The sequence below is a fragment of the Vitis vinifera genome, chromosome 3, assembly GCF_030704535.1.
Source record: "Vitis vinifera cultivar Pinot Noir 40024 chromosome 3, ASM3070453v1".
Classification (NCBI taxonomy): domain Eukaryota; kingdom Viridiplantae; phylum Streptophyta; class Magnoliopsida; order Vitales; family Vitaceae; genus Vitis; species Vitis vinifera.
This window is the reverse complement of record NC_081807.1, coordinates 7,857,593-7,876,664: the sequence shown is the minus strand read 5'-3', so window position 1 is coordinate 7,876,664 and position 19,072 is coordinate 7,857,593. Positions and strand designations below refer to the sequence as shown.

Genomic DNA, 19,072 nt, shown 5'->3' with positions numbered 1-19,072 from the left:
ACAAATGTTGGTTTGGAAAATTCAGGATACCAATCTCTTAAGGCCTGCAAGCCTATATAAACCCTTATTTAACCCTTTTAAGATGGGACACTAATAGAAATGTTTAGCTTGACTTGCCCTACCATTCTCAATCTCTCAAAAAAAAGTTCAAATATTGAATTTTAGGTTGTTGGAAGACCTACATTCCTTCAGCGAGACTAAGGAGAATTCATTGGAGCAATTGGAGATGGCTACAAATGTGGATCTAGTTATAGGTTCTATAGAGTAAGTCCGAGGGGTAAGCAAGTAAACAACCAAGTAATTTTATGTGATTTGATCTCAAATAGTGGATTTTGGATCAAAAGTCTTATATCCCAGGGCTTTTTTATTTCTTATTTATTTGATATTTGGTTGTTTTTTTTTATCTCATTAGCTTAAAATAATTCAAGTCTTATATTATAATTTTTTTAAATTCACCCATTCATTCAGGTGTCATCCTAGTAGACAATGGTTTTTCATTCTATATTTATTTGATTAGTGGATTAAGTGTTGTTTCACTCCATGGACGGGAGCGCATATAATATTGATCACCAAACTACATTAAAATCTCATGTTTTTTTTTTATTTATACTCGTGTGTAACTGTGTTAACAAAAAGAAGCTAAGATGAGGAAAGACGAGAAAATAATCAAAACAAAAAAAGCTTAAGCCACAAAAGATATATTCATGTAGAATGAAATATTAATAAATTAGCATAAAGTATGATGCGATGGAAAGAAAACATAAAGAAGTAAGGCGAAAAGGGATGAATTGAAAATGGTATATTAATGTTTTGGAAGCTATATCTAATGACATTTAAGTAACTAAATATAAGTATATGAACAAATGTAAAGGAAATAAAATTAGATAAGTATTCACGGCGGAGACGGGGGAGCAGCTAAAACCAAATCTCGCCGTTTGTCCTTTGATTACCTCAAATCTGCCCACCCCGTTTGAAGCCCACCAATGCCTGTCTGAATAGGGGTGAGCCGTGGCAAGTTTGTTGGAAAATGCACTCAATTGACATTCCTAGTCAATACTTGAAGGAGGCTAACCAACAATCTAAATAGAACCCACAATTCACAAATCAACCAATAGGCTTTGTGCCACATGGAGATAGTATGTATATAAAATCTAATCCAAGGATCAAAATCCATGGGCCCTGCCCAATATACAAAACCCCATACCCAACTTCATAGAAGTAAAAAATCCATGCACAACTACATTTCTCTCATTCTCCCCTCCATCGTCAACCTTAGCCATGGCACCACCTGCAGCTGACATGCAGCAGCTAAAGAATACTCTTAAGCCCAGCAAAAACCTTTGTGACATATGGCTGCAGGTTGTTCTTTTCTTTGCCGTCTTTGGCCAACCCACGTCCCAGTCAATCGTTGAAACGCTATCCGCTTTTTCCGGTACACTTCCATTCAAACTTGAAACTGGGTGAGTGGTTTCTTCATTTTGCTTTTATTCTTTTTCCTGACAGTCTTTGAGACAAAATGGGGACGGAGGTGATAGTAGTGGTAATATTATTTATATATTCAAGTATGTGAAGAAAGAACTCAGAGATATGAAGATAAGAACAAGATGTGCAGAGCATCTGTTTGAGAGAAAACCAGAAAGATGAAAAACTGAAATTGAGCTACAGCAAAACTACCCACTGTTAGTTCCTCTGTTTCTTATATACAAGAATCTAAAAATCAGTTTCTAATTAGTTACAACAACCAGGCTGTTAACTACTTAAACAACTTGTTAAGTTGTTAAACAAGCTGTTAACTTCTTGACATCCCCCCTCAAGCACACAGGGCGAGAAAGAACTGTGAGCTTGCTTCGGAGATGAAGAAAACGTTGAGTTGAAAGAGCTTTGGTCAAGATATCATCAACTTGATCTTCAGATGGAAGAAATCGAACATCAAGAGTTTTTTGCAACACTCGTTCACGAACAAAATGATAATCAATTTCCACATGTTTAGCCCGAGAATGAAGGACAGGATTTGCAGCTAAATAAGTAGTGCTGAGATTATCACAATAAAGAACAGGAGGCTGAAACAGGGGAACAAAGAGTTCTTTAAGCAAGGACTGGATCCAAGTGAGTTCAGCTGCTGCGTTAGCCAAGCCCCTATATTCGGATTCAGTACTGGAGCGAGAAACCACCTTTTGTTTAGAGGCTGACCAAGAGACCAGATTGCCTCCAAAAAATATGCAGTAGCCACTGGTGCTACGTCTATCATCAGGGCAAGATGCCCAATCCGCATTCGTATAGGCAATAAGATCAAGAGAGGAAGATGGTTGGAAGGAAAGCCCATAAAACAATGAACCTTTGAGATAACGAAGAACACGTTTCACGGCTTGAAGATGAGTGGAGGTTGGAGCATGCATAAATTGGCAAAGCTTATTAACAGTATAAGCAATGTCTGGTCTAGTAATTGTGCAATACTGCAGGGCACCCACAAGACTCCGGTACAAGGTGGGATCTTCTAATCTGGTACCATCAGCTATGGAGAGAACAGGACCAGCAGCCATTGGGGAAGCCATGGACTTTGATTCAGACAAACCAGCACGTTGAAGAAGATCACAGATATATTTAGCTTGACTTAAATGCAAAGAAGATCCAGAATTGAGCACCTCTATTCCAAGAAAAAAGTTGAGAGGACCAAGATCCTTGAGAGCAAAGCAAGAGTTTAAGGAGGATATAAGTTGTTCAATGAGCAAGGAACTTGAGCCAGTGACAATAATATCATCAACATAAACCAAGACAACAAGCATGGCAGAATTGTTACAGTAAACAAACATTGATGTATCTGCTTGTGACATGGAAAAACCCCATTTAACTAAGGCAGAGCTGAGTTTGGTGAACCAAGCACGTGGAGCTTGCTTCAAACCATACAATGCCTTGGTAAGTTTACAAACAAAGTTGGGCTTAGAGGGATCCACAAAGCCTGGGGGTTGTGTCATAAAAACTTGCTCAGATAAATCACCATTAAGAAATGCATTATGAACATCAAGTTGTCTGATAGACCAGTTTTTACTTAATGCCAAAGAGAGAACCACACGAATAGTAGTGGGTTTAACCACGGGACTGAAGGTTTCAAAGTAATCAAAGCCGGGAGTTTGATGAAATCCTTTCGCCACCAAACGTGCCTTATAGCGTTCAACAGTTCCATCAGGTTTATACTTCAATTTATAAACCCAACGACATCCAATAATATTTTGATTAGGTGGAGAAGGGACCAGGACCCATGTTTTATTGCTCATGAGAGCTTCAAATTCAAGGTGCATAGCTTGCTGCCATTCAGGAACTTTAACTGCTTCCTTGAAAGAATTCGGTTCACAAAGTGGATGAAAAATAGTCTCAGTAGGAGACAAAAATATCTTAGGCTTGAAGATGCCATTTTTGGCACGCGTTGTCATGGGATGGCAAGGAGAAGGAACATGAGAGGAAGAAGGTTGAGCTGTTGGAATAGGTGCAACTTCAGAAGAGGAAATTGACACACTAGTATCAGAGATTGGAACCAACTCTGAAGATGGACTGGATGAGGAAGGCAAGAGGGAAGATATTGGAGTGATTGGTGCTGCTAAAGGAATGGCACAATGAGTGGGGGAAACACGACAAGGAGGCTGAACTGTAGAGGGCTTAGCAAACGGGAAATCTAGTTCATCAAAAATAACATGTCGTGATATATGTATTTTTCCATTGGACATGTTTAAACAGAGATATCCTTTATGCTTAGAGCTGTAGCCAATAAAGGTGCATTTAACTGATCGATATGCAAATTTATGGCGATTAAAAGGGCGAAGAAAAGGATAACAAGTGCAACCATAGACACGAAGAAAAGAATAATTTGGTAGACAATGGTAAAGAGTCTTATATGGAGAAGAAAAGTTCAGCACAGAGGAAGGAAGTGTATTAATCAAATATATAGCAGATTGGAAGGCAAAAGGCCAATATTTAATAGGAATAGAAGCATGAGCAAGCAAGGAAAGGCCTACTTCAACCACATGTCTATGTTTTCTCTCCACACGGCCATTTTGTTGAGAAGTGGATGGACAAGATACTCTATGCAGAATCCCAAACTTACACAAAGTATTAGTAAAGGCTTGAAACTCTCCTCCCCAATCAGTTTGAAGCATTCTAACTTTAGTATCAAATTGAGTCTCAATCATCACTTTAAATTGCAAAAAGGCAGAGATAGCTTGATCTTTAGAAGCTAGTAGATACAACCAAGAAAATCTTGTATGATCATCCACAAAGAGCACAAAGTATCTTGCACCATTAGTACCAACAACAGGAGTAGGACCCCATAGATCAGAATGTACAAGAGCAAAAGGCTGAGATGCTCTGGATTCAGACAAAGTAAAAGGTAGGCGATGGCTCTTTGCCATTTGACAAGGTTCACAAACACCTGTCCAATGTTCTGGGGGCAAGCTACAAGCACTCAGAACTTTATTGACTATTTTACGTGCAAGATGGCCTAACCTGAAATGCCATAGATCTGCCTTATTGGAAAGTTGTAATGTAGATGACATACATGGGACCTCAGTTGTCAAGCTTGTTCTTCCAGCAAGTTTATTATCATCAGGATCTTGATATCTTCTACTAGGTGCTGAAGACGACAGTTTGTATAAGCCATAGTTAAGGTTGCCTTGGAGAAGAGCCTTCTTCGAAGCTTGATCCTTCACCACAAATCCATTAGTAAAGAATTCCACAGTGACATTATTGTCAGTACACAACCTATTCACACTTATCAGATTGGTTGTAAGTTGTGGAACATGTAAAATATTTTTTAGATTTAAAGACCGAGAAGCTGAAGAAATAGTGGAGTGTCCAATATTTGAGATATTTAAACGATTACCATTTCCAACCATGACTTTGTCTGAACCAACAAATGGAGTATGTGAATTCAATTTGTTGAGATTTGGAGTTAGGTGATGCGTAGCTCCGGTATCCATGTACCAGCTTTCATCTCCAATAGTGGACGGAGTTGCAACCATTGTAGCAAGATGATTGTTCATTGTTGGTTGATAAGTCTGATCAAATCTATGATAGCAATTAATTGCAATGTGACCATATTTACCACATACTTGGCACTGTGGTTTTCCATTGCTGCCACCAGAAACATTATTGAAGTTTCCAGATGAGTAAGAATGGTTGTTAAAGCTACCTCTTCCTGGACCATGTCCAAAATTTCCACCATTGTTGTTATAGTGGCCTCTCCCACGGCCTCTACCAAAGTTCTGATGATTAAATTGTTGTTGATTCTGATTGCCTCTACCTTGAGCCTTGAATTGACCAGACTTTTGATTTTTTTTGTTGTGTCCTTGAATGTTCATTGTTGTAATATTTGCTTGCAGGAGATTTGTTTCTTCTGTTGTGTGTTGTTGTTCCAATCGATTTTCATGAGTCAAGAGCATGCTGTGAATTTCTTCTAGGCTTAATGGTTCATGCCCAGAGGTAACTGTAATGACAAACGAATTGTACTCTGCTCCGAGTCCTGCAAGTAAATAGAGAATTCGGTCTTGCTCTGTAATGTTTTCTCCAATTGCTAGCAGGTTATCTACAATGGACTTGATTTTGAGTAGATATTCCATCATACTCAATCCTCATTTCTTTGTTATCTGCAATTGGAAACGAAGCTGCATGATACGAGCCTTTGAAGCTGCTGAGAAAATTTTCTCTAGAGCAGTCCAGATTTCTGATGCAGTATCAAGGCCGATGATCTGTGCCATCACACCTTCTGTCAAAGAAGAATAGATCCAACACATTACTAAGCGATTCTGACGTTGCCATATACTGTATTCTGGATTTATGTTCTCTGAATCTCCAAGAAATCGTGAAGGAGCAGGGATTTTGCCATGGATCATTTCTTCAAGACCATTTGCAATGATGATGTTCAGCATCTGAGTTCGCCACAGTAAGTAATTTGATTGATCGAGTCTTACCGTGAATGCTTGATTCAATGATGGCATTGTATGATGAGCAAAACTGGAGTTAGGATGATCCGTGGAAGAAGCTGATCCTTCTGATGCCATAGAAAAGGATTTGCAGATGTTAGTTTGTGGCTCTGATACCAAGAAAGAACTCAGAGATATGAAGATAAGAACAAGATGTGCAGAGCATCTGTTTGAGAGAAAACCAGAAAGATGAAAAATTGAAATTGAGCTACAGCAAAACTACCCACTGTTAGGTCCTCTGTTTCTTATATACAGGAATCTAAAAATCAGTTTCTAATTAGTTACAACAACCAGGCTGTTAACTACTTAAACAACTTGTTAAGTTGTTAAACAAGCTGTTAACTTCTTGACATGTGAGTGTAGGAGAAACGAATGATGTGGAGATATTCTATTATGTCGTCGAGTCGGAGCCGACCCTGAGAGAGACCCTCTTCTTCTTTGGCTCACCGGAGGCCCTGGTTGTTCTGGTTTATCCGGACTAGAATATGAAATTGGTATCTTTTTTTTTAATGCATTCTTTAATTTATGACGCTGTACCAATTGAGAACCAGTTAAAGTTATACAAATGGGGAAGAAAAATTGTTTGCTACAATATTTTTTGGCATGATTCATATTTTATGGCAAAAAAAAAATTTGGAATAATTTTTTTTTCATGGGAAAAAAGTTCTTTTAAGAATGAAATAAAATTCATTTATCGGAAAAAAAATTATGTTTAGACACATAAATATTTGAGACAAATAAATCTTCATAATATTTTAATATAAATTTTGAATTCATAGTATAAAAATAAATTTAATCACAATATTAATTTTGGTAAATAGCTTTTATAAAATCTTGTCACAAATTTTTATTCGTGACAAATAATTTTTAATAGATTATTAAGCATTTAACGTATACTTTTTTAAAATGAACTGATATCTCATAATTTTAAATTCAATATTATAAAAAAATAAATAATTTTATATTTAAATTTAAATTCAATATGGTAAAAAATAAACAATTTTACTATCAATAAATAAATTTTCACTCACCTTCGTTAAATTTAAATACTACACTTAACAATAAAAATCTTTTAACAGATAGAAACAAGTAACAATAAACAAAACATCAAATAATAATTTTTTTTTTTAAAAAAAAAAAAACATTGGTGTTGAGCTCTTTCAAGTGACCTTACCCATTCACCCTTTTCTTGCATTTCACTGACAAACAAACACGAGCTGTGAGATCTTCAGCAAAATCCTAATTGCAATCTTGCTTCCTCCAGTTGGTGTCTGCTTCCGACATGGTTGTTGCAACATCACACACCTCTCTCTAGCTCTCCAATTGGTGTCTTCTTGTCATCCAAACAGATCCTGTTGCTTGATTAATTGACTGGTCTATGTATTTCTCGTAGGCTGAGTTTTGTGTTTGTTTGCTCCTCACTCTACTTGGTTACATTCCCGGATTAATCTAGGCTCTCTATGTGATCATCATGTTCATCAATGGCGATCTCGATGACTACTATTGGCGCTCTCTCAATACCTAGTTCCTCTTTCAACTCTTTCATTTTGAATGTTTAATTTAAAACGGTTAATTATCTACTGAATCCATTTCTGGTGTTTGAATATTCATGATTGGTTGGGGATTTTGCCTTTTTGCTTTTGACTCAGTATTTAATAATTAACTTTGAATTTGTGGCTTGATTGATGTGTTGTGGAGGTATATGTTTTGCACAGTTTAGAGAAGTAAAAAATTACATCTAAAAGATAATTGATGGTTTAACAGATGAATTTGAAGGTTTGTACCTGCTACCAGGTTCTATTTCCTTTGGAATTATGATTTTAGGCCCCTGCCTATTGATTTTGGAATTGCGAATTAAGACCATTAAGATTTAAGTTAGTTAAGAACCTAAGATTGCCTATTGATTTTTATATTTTCCCATGAAATTTTCACCTTGCATGCTTGTCGTTTAGATACTTCCTAGGTGTGCAATTTTGATTATCTTATTGCTTTGTTTTGTGTGCTTATGAAATATTGAATTTTGAATCGCTAATTGTTACCTTTTCTAATGAATTTTCAAGGAATAGTGAATTTTGCATGATTATTCTAATCAACTGATTCAATAACTAACAATTGTTTGTCATTGAGTTTTAATGTCTAGTAACCAAGGATAAAAATATCAGTAATTATAGATATATCGGTACTTTAATTTTATGGATATATCAGCGAATATTTTGATACAAAATATCGATGGACCTAAAATTGATCAAAATTTATAGAAATGTAAAAACAAAACAAAAAAAAAATCTTAAACATGAAATTAGAAGTATAATAGATATTTTAAAGTTATTTTGTTCAATAAATTGATATATGTATAATATAATTTATCATATTTTATAATAATAATGTATACGTTGATAAAAAATATATAAATTTCATAAATATACATTTATTATTAAATTATATCAAATATTATTCGATAATAATATTGTGATATTTGATTATACTTTGTCTAATTTAAAAATATATTTAATATTAAAATTATAATTTATTTAATATATGTATAATTTTTAATATTTAATTAATATATTAATGATATTAAAAACATTATGAAGAAAATTATCATGATAATTTTTATATTTTTTGTAATCAATTAAATGAAAAATTTTCAATTAATTATAAAATAATTATAATTAATTTGTTCATTAAAATATTATTTTAATATTATGTTTACATGATGAGTTTTAGGTTATATATGTTTGGTGCGAAATATATTGCAAGAAGCAAGTTTGGCCCAACTACCAGGTGAATGTTTTACCCCGCCCCCTGCAACTACAAAAAAAATTAGGTGAACTTCCCATGTTGATCAAGCAAAAATATCACGATAAATCACCAAAAAATTGATAAAATGACAATAAATTACGAGATATTGGCGAAATTCTCGATTAATTGATGAAATATCAAAATACTGATATTTCCCTCCCATATATCATGTCGAGGCCCACCGAAACATGATATTTCAGCGATATATCACTGAAATTTCACGATATTTTAATCCATGCTAGTAACCATAGATCTCTTAGAGTGAACCACTATAATTGTCCTTGAATATGCATTAAGCTTTGTAAATTGAGGTGGAAATTTGTTATCTCATTGAAAATTCACATCTTCCTTAGTCTACTTATAACTCATTATCTAAATTTCAAAGAATGATTCTCGAATTGCGAATTAAGACCATTAAGATCTAAGTTAGTTAAGAACCCAAGATTGCCTATTGATTTTGATATTTTCCCATGAAATTTTCATTTTGCATGCTTCTCATTTAGGTACTTCGTTGTGAAGTTTTTATTATCTTATTGGTCTATTTTGTGAGCTCATGAAATATTGAATTTTGAATTGTTGATTATTACCTTTTCTAATGAATTTTCAAGGAATAGTGATTTTGTAGGTGTATTCTAATCAACTCATTCAATAACTAACATTTGTTTGCCATTGAGTTTTAATGTCCTGTAACTATAGATCTCTTACGGTGAACCACTTTGATTGTCCTTGAATATGCATTAAGCTTTCAAAATTAAGGTGGAAATTTGTTATCTCATATTTGGAAATTTTATTATCTTCTTTGGACGAGTACTTATAACTCATTATCTAAATTTCAGATATATCAAAAGTTTTAGATCCAATAAAGATTTTGAAAACAGAGGAATTGGCCCTCTCTTATTACAATCCCTCCAAAACCTCTCCCAACCCAAAATGGAGGAAAATATCATCTTGAAGATGGTGGACATCTGGCTTCCCTTTCCACTGTTGGAAGCTAGGACAATTTTGAACAATTGAAAGGCTCATCCAGTCCTTTCAAGGGTATGGGACTTGTCTTAGTCTCTTCCTCCATCCCTTCAGACTTCAGGTTTATTTTTCTTGAAAGTTGCCTATAGAAAAAGGGAATGAACCTAAATGGAAAGTTTCTTTTCATCCACTTGAGCCTTTTGCATATCAACAGCCTATTTGGATTAAGGTAAAAAAAGGCTTCTAGCTATTTGACATTGAAAATAGACTACAAGCAAGTTACTTCAAGTTTTCAAAATTAAAAAAGATAGGGTCTTTGCAGGAAAAAACCAATGGTAAATTAGTTGAGATTGATGTCATGGGATCATTAACCTCTTCATCCCCTACTTCAACCAATCTCAACATGGTTTGTATCCATACTACATGGACCTATCTAGTCTAGGTGCCAAGAAGAAAGGGAAAGTCTCATGGCAATGATCAACATCAATCAAACCTTCATCAGGGAGCTAGCCTTGTGGACAGGCAGTAATACTTCTCACTCCACTTGCTCATTAATCTAATTGATGCTTAATTTCTTATATATTTCTTTACATTTTAGTTTAAACCATCACCTTAATAAAGCTTATTACTCACATGAATGTATACTTCTTTCCAAGTGCATGATAGCTTACTGAAACCTCCATACTATCTACCCTCCATCTACTTCAACCATTTGCATCATTAAACCTACGTCCACCTGAGGCATCCATATCATCTTATTCCCCACCATATGAGACCCCCTAACCTTTGCCCTTCTCTCACTTGAGCCACTTGCATCATTGGTACTACCTCTTCGCCCCCTTGATGCATCCTTATTGACTCATTCACCCTCACTTGAGACTTCCATACAATTTGCCCTCCCACCAATTGAGCCATCTACATCATTAGACCTAAAATTCCTCCTCCCTATTCATCCATACCAAGATCTTCACCCCCACCTAAAGACTACTATATCATCTACCAAGTTCATAGTACCTATATTTCTTGTTGAAGGGGCATCCCGTGCTACACAACTAGATGTATGGTTACCTAGGGGACAATGTGTTCCATGCCCACATTAAGTTCTACCTCTTACCAATTCCATCCTTACTTGACAACACATAGATTTAACATCACAATGTAGACAATTAGAGACCTTTTAGATAACATAGATGGAGCTAACAAATATGGCCATGTACTCATAGATGTTCCAAGAAAAGAGGGATACCCCATCATGTGCCATGTATCCATAAATGTTCCGAGAAAAGAGGGATATCCCATCATGTGCCATACATTAAGAATTTGTCATTTTTATAGTAATATTTGTTAATTAAATGTTTGGGATACATATAAGTTTATATAATTAATCTAGCAATTCAAATTACTAATGTTATGATGTTCACCGCATGGCAATTCAAATTAGTAAGCATGATAACATGAGACACAAGATGAGAATAGACTTAAGTAATTTATGACCACACATTGAACATGTAAACTATGTAAGAGATGAAATATCCTCATATAAGACAAATGATACATTAAAATAATAATAATAATAATAATACATTTGATAGTTTATGGTTTAAATTTAAAAATCAAGATTTTGTTTATAGATTTAAAGTAAAAGGTTTACATTAATCGAGGATTTTGTAGGCTGTTGCTAATAAATAATTATTTATTTTGTCACATCTTGTTACATGTCCATAAAATAAAATATTATAAAAAATGACAATTGTATCTACTAATACAATTAAGAGATAATTGGCATAAAATATTAAATTATATAAACATGATAAAATAACAATCACCAACCATGGTTTATTTTAAGCAAAAACCTAAGCAGTCATTAAATGTAGTTTTGACACAAAAATACAAAAAACACATGAACACTTACATGACCCAAAAAAACTACTTTGATGAATATTTTGAAAAAAAATTCTACATATCGTAAATTATTTTCTTTAACAGAAAATATTGTTTTTGTGAGGAACTCGTAATGCAAGCCTGCACATTCCAGCAGAACCACTTTCCTCATAATTGGAACATATCATTGAGAAGAAACCTAATGAAATTAATTATTTTTAGTATCTAATTTCCCAAAAAAAAAAAAAAAAATTATCCAGTATTAGTGACGTTCTAATGTAGCACAACTTTTCGTAACCCTTGATTTTTTTTATGGATTTGCTATATCCCTCGTTTGGAAAGTTGGTTGAAAGCCCAATCAGGAAAAAGTCAAGGCATGAGTACTAATGGAATAGGAACGTTAGCTGCGTCTGTACAAGAAAACGAACTTTCTCGGGTGAAGTCGTCTTGGTCCGAACTTGAAAGGAGGCTAACAAACAATCTTTCTGGGTGGAAACCACAATTCAGAGACCAATAGTCTTTTTGGTAAATTCATGGATATAATCCATCGGAGCTCGAAACTTACGGGCCCTTCAATTGACATGTGCCCAATATCGAAAACACCATACCTAACTTTATAGAAGTATAAAACCCACTCCTACCACCCCACTTCTCGCATTCTAGGGTCGATTTTCAACCCCAGCCATGGCACCACCTGCAGCTCATGAAATGCAGCAGCTAAAGAATACGCTTAGGCCTAGCAAAAGGCTTTGTTACGTATGGCTGCATGTTCTTCTTCTCTTTGCCCTCTTTGGCCTGTCTAAGTCACAGTCAATTGTCGATACGCTTCCGGGGTTTTCCGGTGAACTTCCATTCAAACTTGAAACTGGGTGAGTAGTCTCCACATTGTTTTCACTCCTTGTCCTAGTAGTCTTAGAATCAAAATGAGGACAGAGGTAATAGTAACGGTAATATTGTTTGTTCACTCAGGTATGTGAGTGTAGGAGAATTGAATGATGTGGAGCTATTCTACTACTTCATCGAGTCGGAGCGCGACCCTGCTAGAGACCCTCTTATTCTCTGGCTCACCGGAGGCCCTGGTTGTTCTGGTTTCTCAGGACTAGTATACGAAATTGGTATTTTTCTTGTACATTCTTTAATATGCAAATTGTTCTTATTATGCCATTCCACATATGTCTATGAAATATGTAACTCTTTGGTGTTGTACCAAACAAGAATCTCTAAAACGTACAACTTGTATATTGAAAGTTAGCTAGGCAAAAGTTCAAAAAATATTATAAAGCCTACAGTTAGGTATTGAAAAGAATATGCATGCAGCACAACTTTCAAAACTGACATCATAGTCAAATTAAAATATTATTTGAAACTTAATTATGAAGGTAGGCAAAATATTTATATATTAATGCCCTTTTATATTTATTTGGGAAATATAAGTCATGGGATTAATATATGGCTGTATGCTCATATAAAAAAATGTCATATGACTGAGTTGACTATTGGTTTTTTATAATATATATATATTAAGAAAGAAAATAATTTTTCTTAATATATTTTTTATTTTTTTAAATACGTCATGAGAATCAAACATAACCTAAAAATCTCAAACCCCCTCTTTTTCGTTGGAGGCAATGAACTCAATTTCCAATTAGAGAACTTTATATCAAAGGTGACGTCAAGACAACTAAGTAAATTAGTTGTCTTTATTGCTTATGTTACTATTTAAATAAACCAAACATAATAATTAAACCTTAGAAATAAATATCATATTTCTTCTATGCTTTTGACTTATCAAAAGTTGATCTAAGAAGAGTTAAAAGAGCTTATTCGTGAAAATAATTATATAAGATTTAAGATGTAACCATTCAATCATTATATGCGATGGCTGGTGGTGAATTTCCATTTTGAATGGAGAATACGACATTAGCATTCAATGGGCCGTAACATCCTTTTTTTTTTCTCAAAGCCCACCAAAAAGAAATCCTAAAATCCCCCAATTGACAGTTAGGTAACATCTAAAGGAAGTGATTGAGTATCAGCTTTAATTTCATTCCATTTTAAAATTCAATTTTGGTGGCCTTCAATGTTTTATTTATTTACTTATTTGTGATTTTTAGCCAAAAAAAAATGCTACCTTCATCCTTCTTTCTAGATCATTGAAAAAAAAAATTCTATATTTTAAGGATATGTTTGTAATGCTTAAATAGAAATAGGACATAAAATTCATTTTATTTCCTATTTATTATTTAGTTTGAATTATTAATTCAAATGTGAAGAAAAAATAGAAATTCAAGATGATGAAAATCAAATTTCACTCCTAGGATTTTGATTTTTTTTTTTTTTGGCGAAAATGTGATCTATCCTTATTTCTAATTTCTATTTTTACTCTAATTTACATGTATTTAAATACACCCATAATTTTAATAATTTTTTATTGTACTAACAAATAAAAAAATAGATAAGAATTATATATGAGTGAATGCTAAAAATACCACACGGCATGGCCATATGCAGGTTGGATAAGCTTTTAGAGGTCCCCAATAAAGGCCCGTGACAAACAGTCAAAGAGCTAGCTGGGCTTGGCCCATCTTAATTAGACCCGGTACGATGGGTCAAGTTTTTCTCAATAAAAGCCCGTGAGACGGAACCTTACTACTACAATGGAAAAATGGAAGTTTCCCACCCCTTTTTCTTTTTGCCCTTCTTCTTAACAAAAATACGATGAGAGTGATCCACAGAAAAATTAGTAAGAAAGAGGGGTTGTTGGAGGTGCCTCCATTGGAAGAGTAGCCCCTACAAGTTTTACGAAAGTTGTCTTTATATTATAATTGTTGATATGGCCTAAACCACATTTGTCATTTATAGTTTTATCTTAGATTTCAGTCTTTGCCAATTTGTCATCATTGTCAATTCTTCTCCTATTCATGTTTAGGCTTAAGTTCACTATCGATCCCCTAAAATTATCAACTTTAAATGGAGATTGCACCTATATGCCACTAAAACATACATATGATCTAGATAGAAAAGATTTCCAAGACCTCTTTCAAAATCACTAGAATAATAAAACCATCAATCTCAAACTAGATAGAGCAATTCCATTCATAATATAAAGTAAAGACATAAATTTACTTGGACTGCCTTCTCCCAAGGGAGCTACTTGGATTAGTGCCAATACTTTGCTTTTACATGGCTTTTTACATCTTCTACACAATCCTTTGCCATTAGAAAAGGGTATGTATCAAACACTTGAGCACACACAGAGATCGATGCTTGAGCGGTCCTATAGGGCGCTTGAGTGCTTCCTTTTTTTTCTTATTTTGTATGCAACCTGAAAATTTGAAACTCTTGACGCCGTTCTTACATGTTAGTGGTGCTCTTTAATTCACAACCAGAAGGTAACCATAAAGTCCTCGCTGCATGCTTACCTCATCTATCTTTCGTAAAATCTTCTACAAGTCCATGGTAGATATATAATTAACTTCTACTAATACAAAATATTTAAATATTTTTTATAAAAATTTTAACAAATGTTTGAAAAATATACAAACAATATTGCATGTAGAAAATAATGTGCAATCGACATTCAAACTTTCAACGTTTGTCAAATTTCAAATGTCATTCAGGGCCTTTCATTATTATTATTATTATGATTATTATTATTCAAAAATTTGAAAAATATTAGACAATATTGCATGTAGAAAATAATGTGCAATCGACATTCAAACTTTCAATGTTTGTCAAATTTCAAATGTCATTCAGGGCTTATTATTATTATTATTATTATTATTTTAAAAGTTTTTTTTACATTTTTCAGGTGCATTTGGTAGTGTTTCTAAGTAAAGTATTTTTAGTAGAAATTTTTTCTTAAGAAGTGTTTTTACGAAAATTATTTATAAAGTATTTTTTTTCAGAAAACATTATAAGTGGTTTTTTAAATATTTAAAAATGTTTATTAAATTTTGTCAAAACATCTTATAATTTTTCAAAAACACTTTTTAAATTAAAAGTGTTTCTTAAACTTTGTCAAACACGTTATGATTTTTGAAAAATACTTTTTAAACTAAAAACACTTTTGTCAAACACATTATGATTTTTGAAAAATACTTTTTAAACTAAAAACACTTTTCTAAAACCGCTGTTAAATAGTCTTCATTTCTTGGTTTTAAGATTTAACAGTTGTAGTTTATAATGCTAGAGGTTATATATGATATCTAACCTTAGGAATTTAATTTCTTGAATTGGTCGAGGACTAAAAAAAGGGCTACCTATGGTATACAATGAACTTCTGAAATATTTTGATAAATAATGTATGCTCATAACATGGTAAACAATTTATTTTCCTTGTGAAAAATGTTGGTAATATTTATTTGTCTTTTGTATAGGTCCATTAAGATTCAACTATACAGCTTTCAATGGGAGCCTCCCAAGTTTAGAGCTGAATCCGTACTCATGGACAAAGGTATTACCAAACTCTACCTACATTAACTTGATGATAAACACTATCAATAAGTTGCTTTGTAGTAATCTTGTGCTCTTACAGCTCTAATTTTTCCAGGTTGCCAGTATAATATTTTTAGACGCACCAGTAGGCACTGGGTTCTCTTATGCAACAAATCCGGATGATTACTATGCTTCTGACACAATATCAGCCAGGGATAACTACATATTTATCAGGAAGGTGTGTGAAAAATTAGACAAAAATAAGAATGAAGTTATATGCTTCAATTCTATAAAAAGTTGCATGATAAGTTACTGAGTCTATCCAAGAAATAGCAGGAGAGTCTGTTTAGAAAATAAACCATTTTATGCCTTAAACAAATCTGCTTATTTTATAAGTTTTGATGCAGTGGTTGATCGATCACCCCAGATTTCTATATAATCCACTTTACATTGGAGGCGATTCCTATTCGGGCATCATTGTTCCAATTCTCACTCTGGAGATAGCAAATGGTACATAACCTTATGTTCTGAGCTTAATTGAAACCAAGTTTTTCAATGGCTAGTTGAACTTTTCATCATTAAGCTGTCCCTATTATTTATGCTGTTGTTGTAGGTATACAAATGGGACTTAAGCCACTGATGACTCTCATGGTATATAGTCCAATTTATTGCATTTGAATTGTTTAATTTAGATTGATTTTTATAGTTTTACAATTGGAATGGCATTCAGGGATATATTCTTGGCAACCCAGTAACACATTTGCATAATGATGAGAATTCAAGAATTCCATTTGCTCATAGAATAGCACTTATATCAGATGAACTCTATGAGGTAATTTCACCACTCTTCTTCTAATATTTGTCCCCTAAGCTTCCTCATAAAGCATCGTCCAGAATTAAGTAACATTTATATAACTGATTTGGTACTTCTATTCCTTTTCAGTCAGCCAAAAATGCCTGTAAAGGTGAATTTATTGATCCAGATGAAAGCAATGGAGAGTGCATGGAGGTTCTGGCAGTTATTACAAAGGTTAGAGAGACCACCCCTTCTGGTTTTGATGAGGAATTGTTAGTTTGGGACCTGAAAATGATGAATGTTTAAATCTGTAGTGCACTGAGAAGCTAAACAGTGCACATATTTTGGAACCCGTGTGTGCTCTTGATTCCCCAAAACCAAAGGAATCAAAACTAAAATGGAGCCTCAACCATATAGAAGATGTGTCCTCAGACATGATCAGCCTTCCAGTTCCTCAACGCAGCGAATTATGGTGTCGGGTAATGACCTATATCTATCCTTCACTCACACATACAGTCAGCAGTGCCCTCTTTATGGTGTACAAAGTTGGGTGAATGACTATGGTTTACTTCACAGAATTACAATTATTTGCTCTCTTACATATGGGAAAATGACGAGGCTGTTCAAGAAGCTCTTCATGTCCGAAATGTATGTCCTTAATATTTGAAGTTCTTCTTGAGGTTGCCATCAAATGCAACACTATCTCACTAGGATATTTTTCATTGTACCAAGCAGGGTACAATACCATTTTGGAAGAGGTGCAATAAGACATTAGATTATGATTCTAATGTTGTAAGCACTGTTCCATATCATCGGAATCTCTCTGACCTTGGCTATCGAGCTTTGATATACAGGTGATATTCATAAATTGAAAGGCATATTTGTCTTGGCATCTCATATATATAGATGTTAATTTTGGAGTCCAGGCATTCATTAATCACAAATGGCAACTGAGATTGAAGGTCATCTCTAAATAAATAAATTAGTGTAGCTTTTCTTTCTTTATATCACTTCAAAATCCTGGCGCCAAAACACATCAAAGTTTTTGTATCCTTACTTTCATGCGAAATAGCCTAAAGTTGATGATTAACTAACGGATGCTTTTCCTTCCAGTGGTGATCATGACATGCTTATTCCTTATGTGGGTACCGAAAGATGGGTAAAATCTCTTAATATATCAGTTCTAAATGGTTGGGAACCATGGTTTGTTGATGGCCAAGTTGCAGGGTTAGTTGCCAAATCTGCAGAATTTTGAAGCTTTTAATATTTTTATCTCAAAAGATTACTACTCAATGATGCTGCTATTTCTGCTTCTGCTGTAGATACTCGGTAGTCTATCAAGCAAACAAAACCGAGAGTGACATAACCTATGCTACCGTAAAGGTAAACAGACAAACTCTTAGTTAGGTCCTTCTTGTAGTAATATTTAAGGATAATCTAACCGAATCTGAGTCTATATTTTTTGTCTTTGCAGGGAGGAGGTCACACAGCTCCTGAGTTCAGGCCTAAACAATGTCTTGCAATGATCGACAGGTGGCTTGCCTTTTATCCCTTGTAATTCATATCTCCGTGCCCAAATTTATTTACCATTTTTGAAGCAATGTAATGCATAAAATCTCCTGGTTCATCATTGAGGAATTGAGAAAATAATGAGTGATGATGAAACTGAAAATTCGGAATGAGAAATTGTATCCTAGATAGGGTAACTTTTGTTTACTAAGAATATTGATTGAAGCAATATATATGAACGTTGTCTGATTTTTGTGCATGGCCTAAAGTTAAGTAACGAAAAGGAATGTATATGAGAAATGATTGTGCATCACATAATGCACAATCATCCTAATATTAATTTGAATTTATACCCAAGTGGATATAAATTAATATATGATTCTCCAAGGAAACTTCCACTAATTAACTAACTAGAACCTCATCATGACCACAAACATCCTGCTACTCAACTTGCCGCTTAATTTGTTCAATGACCTTAAAAGCCATATGCTATACAAGAATCATCGCCAATGATTGCAAGTCCTTGCTGTACAAATAAAGTGAAACTTTTACAATTGGACATGTATCTTCATTGGACTAATTATGGACCGGTTAAAAAATAAAAAATAAAAAATATATTTATATTAATTAAATTGTGATCAATTAAAACTGACGGACACCCCAAGCTAGTCCATAGACCAAAGACACCACGATCATTTCGCATATCCAAGTCAAA

At 34.0% G+C, this 19,072-nt stretch overlaps 1 protein-coding gene across 1 annotated transcript; it reads left to right on the top strand.

Annotated features, from left to right (window-relative positions):
- Positions 1 to 12,192: 12,192 nt before the first annotated feature.
- LOC100242950 (serine carboxypeptidase-like 18) lies at positions 12,193 to 18,606 on the top strand. The gene is made up of 14 exons (XM_002265806.4): positions 12,193 to 12,484; positions 12,585 to 12,730; positions 15,995 to 16,071; positions 16,168 to 16,290; positions 16,460 to 16,562; positions 16,666 to 16,703; positions 16,783 to 16,884; positions 16,996 to 17,082; positions 17,163 to 17,327; positions 17,425 to 17,496; positions 17,584 to 17,702; positions 17,962 to 18,075; positions 18,171 to 18,231; positions 18,323 to 18,606. The coding sequence occupies exons 1-14, from the start codon at positions 12,300 to 12,302 to the stop codon at positions 18,404 to 18,406; spliced, it is 1,476 nt and encodes a 491-aa protein (XP_002265842.1). The 5' UTR covers positions 12,193 to 12,299; the 3' UTR covers positions 18,407 to 18,606.
- Positions 18,607 to 19,072: the final 466 nt, after the last annotated feature.

Coding starts and splice junctions, on each gene's coding strand:
- LOC100242950 (XM_002265806.4), top strand. CDS start 12,300: ATGGCACCACCTGCAGCTCATGAAATGCAGCAGCTAAAGAATACGCTT. Junction 16,072..16,167: donor ATCCGTACTCATGGACAAAG/GTATTACCAAAC, acceptor TAATTTTTCCAG/GTTGCCAGTATAATATTTTT. Junction 16,704..16,782: donor AGCCACTGATGACTCTCATG/GTATATAGTCCA, acceptor AATGGCATTCAG/GGATATATTCTTGGCAACCC.